The sequence below is a fragment of the Apium graveolens genome, chromosome 4 (assembly GCF_009905375.1).
Source record: "Apium graveolens cultivar Ventura chromosome 4, ASM990537v1, whole genome shotgun sequence".
Taxonomy (NCBI): domain Eukaryota; kingdom Viridiplantae; phylum Streptophyta; class Magnoliopsida; order Apiales; family Apiaceae; genus Apium; species Apium graveolens.
Genome location: NC_133650.1, coordinates 76,069,942 through 76,080,440, shown reverse-complemented (window position 1 = coordinate 76,080,440; position 10,499 = coordinate 76,069,942). Strand labels below are relative to the sequence as shown.

General features: G+C 40.2%; 1 protein-coding gene across 1 annotated transcript; it reads left to right on the top strand.

Annotated features, from left to right (window-relative positions):
• Positions 1-3,879: 3,879 nt before the first annotated feature.
• LOC141718640 (uncharacterized) lies at positions 3,880-4,828 on the top strand. Its single transcript, XM_074521017.1, has 2 exons — positions 3,880-4,029; positions 4,376-4,828. Exons 1-2 carry the CDS (start codon positions 3,880-3,882, stop codon positions 4,826-4,828), a joined length of 603 nt encoding a protein of 200 aa, XP_074377118.1.
• The last annotated feature ends 5,671 nt before the right edge of the window (positions 4,829-10,499 follow it).

Sequence of the window (10,499 nt, the reverse complement as noted above, 5' to 3'; positions counted from 1 at the left end):
GCCTGACTGGATGGTGATCAATTAATTTTATAATGGTTTGGGAGCACAGTCAAGACCTATGCTCGATGCAGCATCAGGAGGAGTTTTATGGGCTAAGCACTATGAGCAAACGTATGATCTGATTGAGATGATGGCTGCGAATGAATATCAGAATCCAACTCAGAGGCTACCACAAGGCAAGGTAGTAGGATTTTTGGAGGTGGATATAGCTACATCTATCGCTACCCAGTTAAAGGCGTTAACTATGAAGGTTGATTCTCTGACCAACTATGTTGTTCAACCAATAATGAGTGTTTGTGAGCTTTGTGCAGGATCGCATGCGACAGAGCAATATGCTATATCTAGTTAATCAGTTCAGTTCGTGAGCAACTTTCATAGGTCGCAGGAACCTGTTCCTGCTACTTATCATCCTAACAACCACAACCATCATAACTTCAACTGGAGCAATAATCAGGGTGGTATGCAACAGCCTTACCAGCAGTTTGGAAAAAAGTCTTTCAATCCTCCTGGTTTTCAGCAACAGTTTGCACCAAGGCAATAATTTCAGCCACAGGGACTGTAACAACAGTCTCATGGAGGTGTCGGTCCATCTTCTAATGAATATCTGAACTGGAGGAGTTGAGGCTTATGTGCAAAAGCCAAGCGGTTTCTATCAAAACTTTGGAGAATCAAATAGGGCAGATTGTTAACGCTCTATTGAACCCACCTCAAGGAACTCTTCCAAGTGACACAGAGGCTAATCCAGGAAAGAGAGAGGTCAAAGAACAGCTTAAGGCAATAACCCTGAGATTTGGAAAGGTCGCGAGCCCCCAAAATCATCAAGAAGAAGAATCTGAAAATTCTTTCCAGAATACAGGCGCGCCCGCGCCCATCAGCGGCGCGCCCGCGCCCTCTCAAACTTCAAAAAGTCAAATTTTGGCTGATTTTGCTGAGAATAAGGATGGCGAAGCTGAACCAAAGAAGAATGTTGTTGAAAACACTCCTCCGGAGCAGAATAAAGGAATCAAACAAGTCTATATGCCACCTCTATCCTAAAAGACTTCAGAAGCAGAAGTTCGACAAGAAATTTGCTAAGTTTTTGGAGGTTTTCAAGAAGTTGCACATTAACATACCTTTTGCTGAAGCTCTAGAATAGATGTCGAGCTATGTTAAGTTCATCAAGGGTATTTTATCTCGGAAGTTTAAACTTGAGGAGTTGGAGACCATTGCTCTAACGAAAGAGTGCAGTGTTGTGCTGCAACAAAAACTTCCTCCTAAACTTAAAGATCCAGGAAGCTTCACGATACCTTGTACCATTGGAAATCTATCTTTTGACAAGTGTTTGTGTGACTTGGGAGCTAGCATCAATCTGATGCCCTTGTCCATTTTCAAGAAATATGGACTACCTGATCCTAAATCGGTAAACATGTCTTTATAACTGGCTGATCGTTCCATCACTTATCCAATAGGTGTAGTAGAGGATGCCTTGGTTAAGGTGGATAAACTCATCTTCCCTGTTGATTTTGTCATTCTGAACTTCGAGGAAGATAATAAGATTCTTATTATCTTGGGAAGACCGTTCTTAGCTACAGGTCGAACTCTGATCGATGTGCAAAAGGGTGAGCTTACAATGAGAGTTCAGGGTCAGGACGTGACTTTCAATGTCTTCAATGCAATGAAATTCCCTACTTATGAAGAAGAATGCTTTAAAGTAGAGTTGATCAACTCTATAGTGACTTTGGAGCTTGATCAAATGCTAAGGACTGATGCCATAGAAAGAACCTTAATAGGGAATTCTAATAGTGAAGATGAAAAAGGGGCAGAGTAATTACAGTATTGGAATACTTCTCCATAGAAAAGGAGATTGGATTTGCCATTCGAGTCTCTTGGATTATCAGAGCTTAAAAATTCTCCAAAGTGTCTCAAACCATCTATTGAAGAAGCTCCCATACTTGAGCTCAAACCACTGCCTGATCACTTGAGGTATGCGTTTTTAGGTGATGCATCTACTTCGCCTGTTATTATTGCATCTGACCTTTTAGGTAGTGACGAAGACAAACTCTTGAGAATTATGAGAGAGTTTAAATCAGTAATTGGATGGACTATAGCAGATATCAAGGGAATCAGCCCTTCTTAGTACATGCATAAAATTTTGCTTGAGGAAGGAAGTAAGCCAATAGTTGAACAACAGAGAAGACTCAATCCTATCATGAAAGAGGTTGTGAAGAAGGAAATTCTTAAATGGCTGGATGCAGAGACCATCTATCCTATTTCTAACCATTCATGGGTGAGCCGGGTGCAGTGTGTGCCTAAGAAAGGAGGCATTACAGTTGTTGCTAATGAAAAGAACGAGCTCATTCCTACTCGGACAGTCGTAGGGTGGAGAGTATGCATGGACTATAGAAAACTGAATAAAGCCACCAGGAAGGATCACTTCCCACTTCCATTCATTGATCAAATGCTTGATAGGTTGGCTGGTCATGAGTATTATTGTCTTTTGGATGGGTATTTGGGCTATAATCAGATTTGTATTGCCCCAGAAGATCAAGAGAAGACCACCTTTACTTGTCCTTTTGGCACTTTCGCTTTTCGTCGAGTTTTTTTCGGACTTTGTGGTGCACTTACTACTTTTCAGAGATGCATGATGGCCATATTCTCGTATATGATTTGCACTAATGTGGAAGTGTTCATGGATGATTTCTCTGTATTCAGGACTTCGTATGACGAGTGCTTGCATAATCTTGGCTTGGTACTGAAAAGATGTGTTGAGACCAATCTGGTGCTCAACTGGGAAAAATGTCACTTCATGGTGCAACAGGGTATCATTCTTGGGCACAAGGTATCTAGCAAGGGTCTTGAAGTGGATAAGTCCAAGGGGGTAATTGAAAATCTTCCTCCACCAATCTCAGTTAAGGGGATTCGCAGTTTTCTTGGTCATGCGGGTTTCTATCGGCGATTCATCAAGACTTCTCCAAAATCTCTAAACCCTTGTGCAATCTATTAGAGAAGGATGTTCCTTTGAAATTTGATGAAGAATATCTAGATGCTTTTGAGGGCTTGAAGAAGAGTTTGACTACATCACCTGTTATTACTGCACCTGACTGAAATGAGCCCTTCGAAATGATGTGTGATGCTAGCGACTATGCAGGTTGAGCATTTCTTGGCCAGAGAAAGCATAATGTATTCCATGTGGTTTACTATGCTAGTAAAACCCTTAATGGTGCTCAGTTGAATTACACTACTACAAAGAATGAGCTTTTGGCGATCATCTATGGTTTCGAGAAATTCCGATCTTACTTATTTGGGACAAAAGTGACAGTTTTTACTGATCATGCTGCTATTTGATATCTGGTCTCGAAGAAAGATTCAAAACCTTGTTTGATTTGATGGATTCTATTGCTTCAGGAATTCGAGCTAGAAATCAAAGATAGAAAAGGTACAGAAAACCAATTAGCGGATCATCTCTCACGACTGAAAGATCAAGGCAATGCTTCCCAAGATAAGACGTTAATCAATGAATCTTTTCCCGATGAGCAACTTTTTGGGGTGCAAGAAGAAGAACCATGGTTTGCAGACATTGTAAACTATCTTGTGAGTAATGTTATTCCCCCATAACTCTCTTATGCTCAAAAGAAGAAGTTTCTACATGAGGTGAAGTATTATCGATGGGATGAGCCGTTCTTGTTCAGACAGGGAGCAGATCAGATTATCAGGAGATGCATTTCGTACAGTTAAATAGAGGGTATTCTGTGAGATTATCATTCTACTGTGTATGGTTCTCATTATGGCGGAGAGAAGACAGCAGCCCGTATTCTCCAAACGGGATTTTTCTGGCCTACGTTGTTTAAGGATGCTCATCAATTCATGTCAATATGTGATCATTTCCAAAGAGTTGGAAATATGTCCAAGAGAGATGAGATGCCTCCCAATGTTCTTCTTGAAGTTGAGATTTTTGATGTTTGGGGAATCGACTTCATGGGGCCATTTCTCTCATCATACAATAATCAGTATATTCTTTTGGCGGTGGATTATGTGTCTAAATGGGTTGAGGTTAAAGTCTTACCAACCAACGATTGCGAAGGTGGTGATAAATTTTCTTCATAAGTAGATATTCACACGTTTCGGTACTCCAAGGGTTATAATCAGTGATGTGGGATCGCATTTATGCAATTGCAAGTTCACTGCATTAATGGAAAGATATCATATGGATCATCGAATTGCCACAGCCTACCATCCTCAAATTAATGGACAAGCTAAAGTGTCGAACTGAGAGATCAAGCGAATCTTGGAGAAGGTTGTGAGTCCGTCAAGGAAGGATTGGTCATTGAAGCTAGATGAAGCTGTGTGGGTCTAGAGAACAGTATACAAGACTCATTTAGGAATGTCACCGTTCTAGTTGGTGTATGGGAAGGCGTGTCATTTGCCTGTAGAGCTAGAGCATAGAGCGTATTGGGCTTTGAAGAAGCTCAATCTGGACATGGCAGCTGCTGGAGAGAAAAGAATGCTTCAACTTAATGAACTCGACGAGTTCCGTCTTCGGGCTTATGAAAATAACAAGGTATACAAGGAAAAGGTCAAGAGATGGCATGATAGGAGGTTAGTGTGCAAGTCATTTGCGCCTAGTCAGCAAGTTCTATTGTTCAATGCTCGTCTCCGACTTTTTCCAGGGAAGCTTAAGTCGAGGTGGTCAGGTCCGTTCATTATTAAAGTTGTGTTTCAATATGGAGTTGTGGGGATTTTTGATAAGCATCCGGACCAAGCGTTCAAGGTAAATGGTCAAAGATTGAAGCATTACAATGGTGATACGGCGAACCGTGAATTGGTGAGCGCCGTTCTTTTGACAACTTGATTCAAAGATTCACGTTAAGCTAGTGACATAAACCAAGTGCTACATGGAAGGCAACCCATGTTTGTTGTATAGTAGCGTCGACAAGAAGAAAAAAAGCAAAAAAATAAAAAAAAATCTGAAATTTTCCAAAAGCACGGCGCGCACGTGCCAGAAGCGGAGCGGCCACGCGAGTTTCTCCCGAAGCACGGCGCGCCCGCGCTGAAAGCCGGGCGGCCGCGTGACTCCCCTGGAAAAAAGAAAAAATAGAAAAATTCAAAACAAAAACACTCCCTGCCCGAAAATTAACCTATTTCTACCCTAATTCTATATCCTAAACACTTCTAAACCCTACCCATCCCTTTACCTATCCTATATATGTACATCTTCTCTCATTATACATACATCTTCTATATTCTCAAAAACCCTGGCTTCTTTTATACACTACCCACATCCTAATCTCTATTCTATTATTAATATGGCACCTAAGAGAGCAAGAATAGCTGGGAGTAGTAGCACTCATCCTTCGGCTACCGAGGAATCTAGCATGGGTGGCGCAGTGAACAGATTTTCTTCTCCAGAGGTACAAGCAGAGTTTAATAGGCTGATGTCTACGTCAATTGCGAAGGAGATAGGTTTCTTGCCCACGAAGAAGGATGGGAAGCTTTTGGAGATGATTGTTGAGTTCAGATGGCAGAATTTTTGTGAGACAACCGTTGCAGTCCCGTTGAGCATTGTTCGGGAATTTTATGCAAATGCTAAGGCGGATAAGAATGGGTTTTCTGTAGTTCGTGGGTTGATGGTTGATTATACTCCTGAGGCTATTCGTAGGGTTATCAATCAACCCGCGAGGAAGCCTACTGCTGAGGATTGGGTGCAAAAGACGAGGGAGGATTTTGATCTGGATTATATTATGGTTGAGTTGTGTGTTCCTGGGACAGAGTGAAAGTATATCCCGGACACGAATGAGAAGCTTACTTTTCCTTCTTCGTGTATGAACTGGTATGATAGGGCATGTAACCTATTTATGTGTGCAAATATCATGCCATCTTCGCACTCACACGAGGTTACTATGGATCATGCTATTTTTCTATGGGGGATTCTGAATGAAGAGTATGTGGATCTCGATTTTGTGATTCATCAGAACATGCTGCGTTTTATGCAAGGAAGGATCAAGGGGGCGATTCCTCATGCCTTTATTATCACGAGGTTATGTACCGCGGTTGGTGTTAGGAGGCCTGAGTATGAGCAGCTACAGGTGCCGAGTGCTCCCATTGATAGCTCGACGATTCAGCAGCTGAAGGAGTGGTATGGCGGTAAGGCCGACAAGAAGGGTTTGGGCTACACATATGATCATTTACCGGGTGGCCAGCTAGCTAATTAGACTTATGCTGGGGGTTCTTCTTAGGCACGTCAGGCAGCCACTAGAGCCTCCCGTGGAGCCACTCGATCTTCTCATGCGCAGCAAGCAGGGGAGAATTCTGGACTTGAAGATGTACAATACAGGCGATTGACTAGGCGCATGGATGTGATGCACGATATTCACTGTCATTTTGCAGCAGATTTGACACAGGCTTTGTGCACTGTTTTCCAGGCCACTGGTGTTGAGGTCGATTGGCCTATTTTTGGAGCTGATTTTGTGTACCCGCCTCCTGATACTCCACCCGAGGAGGGTGATATTTCTGATGACTAGGTATGCCTTGTATCCATATTATTGCCTTCAATGAGGACATTGAAAATTTTAAGTTTGGGGGTGATAATGTAAGGTTTAGTAATGTGTTGTGTTCATATAGAATCATATTGCATGTTTAGTGTAGTTTATTCATATTTTTGCATGATTGTTCATATAGTTGTTTGTATTTTTTTTGTTTTGCATATGTGTTCATGTTATTATGTGAGTCCAATTAGTTGCATTTGCATGTATATAACATGATCCCGTAGGATGAGCTCTTTCTGATTGATTTCTTGATGTTAATTTGAGTGTAGTGATGTCGAATAGAGGGATGTTTAAGTCCTAATGAATTGAATTACATGCTCAGAAACAAAATTCATTCACAAGTCTTATAGGTTGCTTTCGAACTAGATCATGATCATACTTGTTTATTTGTTGGAATTTAATCACTTGGTTATATTTAGAATTTTTGTTATTCCCGTAATGACGTAGGAACGCTGATTTTTAAATTAGGGAAAAACTTGGATATCATTGCTTATTGTGAATAAAGTTAGGCGTCAATTGGCTAGTACCCGGCTCATATTTTTATGAGTAGTCTGGGATTGAATGAGATGGAGCGAAACACACTCATTCAAATTCATTGAAAAAAAAGAAAAAAGAAAAAAATAAAGAAAAAGAAAAGAAAAAGAAAAAAATACGTGTTTATGCCGGATTGACCAAGAGTGAACTCTTTAATACTCGAGTTATTAAGTTCTAGGGGACTTTGTGCCTAGTGAACTAAGGCTTGTATAATCTGGGATCCGATAACCTAACACTCGCTACATGGGTATTATTGTATAAGTCTTTTGGGATCTCATTCATTGCACGGTCCAATAAGCATTCATGTTATATGTTCAATATAATAGCATGATCCTTGTATAACTCTAGTAAAAATGAGGTGTTGTGAGTCATTATGTGTTTAATACTTATTCTATTTATAAACTTGTGATTTTTTTGGCGAAAGATAGGATACAATTATTGATCTAGTGATGAGAGTATATTTGTTAAGCATCGCACACATGCACGTTTCTGGATTGTAAGTTGATTGGTGGGATTTAGTTGAACTCTATTTCGAATAATTGCATTCTTAGCGACATTGCTTATTGATTGGTTATAGTTATTCCGAGGGGATCGTTGCATTTCTCACGTAGTTGCATTCATGCATTAGTTGAGTTTTTAGTTTCGAGTCTGTTTATGCTTGAGGACAAACATCGATTTAAGTTTGGGGTGTGATAAGTGAAATTTATAAAAACGCTTCATATCGGCTTAATTTGGTGTCTTGGACTCAAGTATGTGGTGTTTTTAATGTGTTTTTAGGTTAAGTCATTGCAGGGCACTAGTCAGAAGGAGGAAAGGAGTTTTCCAATGTTTTTATGCTAATAAGAGGTCATGAATAGAGTTTCGGATGATCGCACGAAGAAAGGAGCGCAAAACAAGAAAAATCAGCATTTCTGTCAGAGGGCAGGCGCGCCCGCGCCATAAGTGGGGCGGCCGCGCCAGGTGATCCAGCCAAGCAGCGCGCCCGCGCCATAGGCAGCGCGCCCGCGCCAGTTTGTTTTTGCAGAATCCTGATTCTATTACGATTTTGATTGTCTGAGAGTCCAGGTCCATTTGGGACTTTTATATAAAGATAAAAAGATGTTTTTAATAACAAGAAAGCAAGGAAGAACAAGACGAAGACCTAGAGCACACGAGACGGCTAAGGAGAAGAAGATCTAGTTTCATACTTTTGTATTCTTCGATTTAGGCGATACTTTTGGATGCTTGTTTTTGATTTGTTCTAAACCCTAGTACTTCTATATTCTATCGTATTATTCTGAACATATTTAGTATCATGTTTTCATTGGAACCCATGGTGGCGATGCGTTCGATCATGAACTAATCGTTGTTATGGGGTTCTAGCGGATTTATTTATGGATTTCAATAGTTGATTGTTCTAAATCTTTAGTATGTGGTGATTTATGATTTACTAGTTTGGTTCTGCTTATTCGTCTTTGATGTGTAGTTAACATCTAAGATTGTTTGTTAATCTCTATTGAAGCGATAGTGAATATAGTGGTTTAGAACTTGCCAAGCTAGCATAGGTTCATGTATATTTGTTATGCATGATTCGTAGGTAATTTTAACCATATTATCTACCCTATGTAATCACAATAGATTAACATGTTCTTAAACTGTTATGTTTTCAAATCTTATATACATATAGGGTCTAAACATAATTGGTGTATATTTGGCTTCTATCTTGATTGTGGATGTTTAGTAGTATGGTATATGTTTAACGAAAGATAGCGTATACTAATTTTGTGTTATCTGATTAGTTATCATATCGCATGTTATTGATGAAGACATAAACTTTGAATGAAGTATTTAATGAAGTTAGAATCCCATGCTTTATTCTCATATAAGTAAATCACTTTTAATCTCTTAGTTAATATATGCTAGTATAATCTCTTAAGTAGTTAATTAAATCAAACTTGTTACTTGTCTTAGCTGTGAATGATAATCATACATTGTTGTATAAGTGCATAATCTGAACTTAACCTAAACCAATCCTTGTGGGAACGAACTTGACTTATATCTTATACTATTTGTGATCACGTGCGCTTGCATGTATTTTCGTATGTATTTTAGTGTGAACATTCCCCCCCCCCCCCCCCCGATTCACCTCCAGTGTGAGAATAAATTAACTGGTTTGGTGAGTAATAATGAACATGAGATAATCTCAGAGTATTAGAGCGTGTGTGATGAATTAATTATTCTCGTGTATATAAACCTGTAACCATGTTAACGTTGTGCCTCCAGATTCTTCGGGTGGTTTTGATAAATTAGAGAGGTGGACGTTATTGCCAAGAAGATCACGTCCTTCCTTCATCTTTGGCTAATCCAACAACTTCATAACTAGGATAACTGATCTTCGGCCCATCAATATTTTTTACTTTAATCAGCCCATATAGATTTAATGGTCCTAAAGTGAATGGGCCTCCAATAGTAGTTGTGACGCCCTCCAAACCCGGGTCAGAAGTTTGGGGTTCACAACACACACACACACAATATATAAACATATTTATGAAATAATATATACAATGACCCTACCTTACACAACCACAACCTTCATGAACTTACCATAGCTCGGCATCTGTTCTAGAGCTTCCGCGAAAGGTATGTTAATGTGCAACTTCTTGAAAACCTCCAGAAACTTAGCAAATTGCTTGTCGTACTTCTGCTTCTGAAGCCTGTTAGGATATGGAGGAGGCGGATAGACTTGTTTATCCCCTGTATTCAGCTCAGGAGTAGTGTTTTCAACAGCATTCTTCTTCGGTTCCGCTTCGCCATCCTTCTGATAAGCTTTTTTGTCAATTTTTTCATTTTCTGAAACTGGGAGGGGCGCGGGCGTGCTGCTATCGGGCGCGGGTGCGCCCTCCTTCTGGAGAAAAATTTTAGAATCTTCGTTTTGATGATTTTGGGGGCTCGCGACCTTTCCAGACCTCAGGATGATTGCCTTAAGTTATTCTTTGACTACTCTCTTGCCTGGATTAGCCTCTGTGTCACTTGGAAGAGTTCCTTGAGGTCGATTCAATAAGGCATTAGCAATCTGCCCTATTTGATTCTCCAGAGTTTTGATTGAAACCGCTTGGCTCTTGCACATAAGCCTCAACTCCTTCAATTTATATTTTTCATTAGAAGATTGACCGACACCTCTATGATATTGTTGTTGCATTCCCTGTGGCTGAAATTATTATCTTGGTGCATATTGTTTTTAAAACCCGGAGAATTGAATTGTTTGTTTCCAAACTGCTGGTATGGCTGTTGTGGCTATTGCATACCACCCTAATTATTGCTCTAGCTGAATTTAGGATGATTGTGGTTGTTAGGATGATAGGTAGCGGGAACAGGTTCCTGCAACCTCTGAAAGTTGCTCACAAACTGAGCTGATTCACTAGATATAACGCATTATTCCGTCACATGCGATCCTGCACAAAGCTC

Coding starts and splice junctions, on each gene's coding strand:
- LOC141718640 (XM_074521017.1), top strand. CDS start 3,880: ATGTCCAAGAGAGATGAGATGCCTCCCAATGTTCTTCTTGAAGTTGAG. Junction 4,030..4,375: donor ATGTGTCTAAATGGGTTGAG/GTTAAAGTCTTA, acceptor TCACCGTTCTAG/TTGGTGTATGGGAAGGCGTG.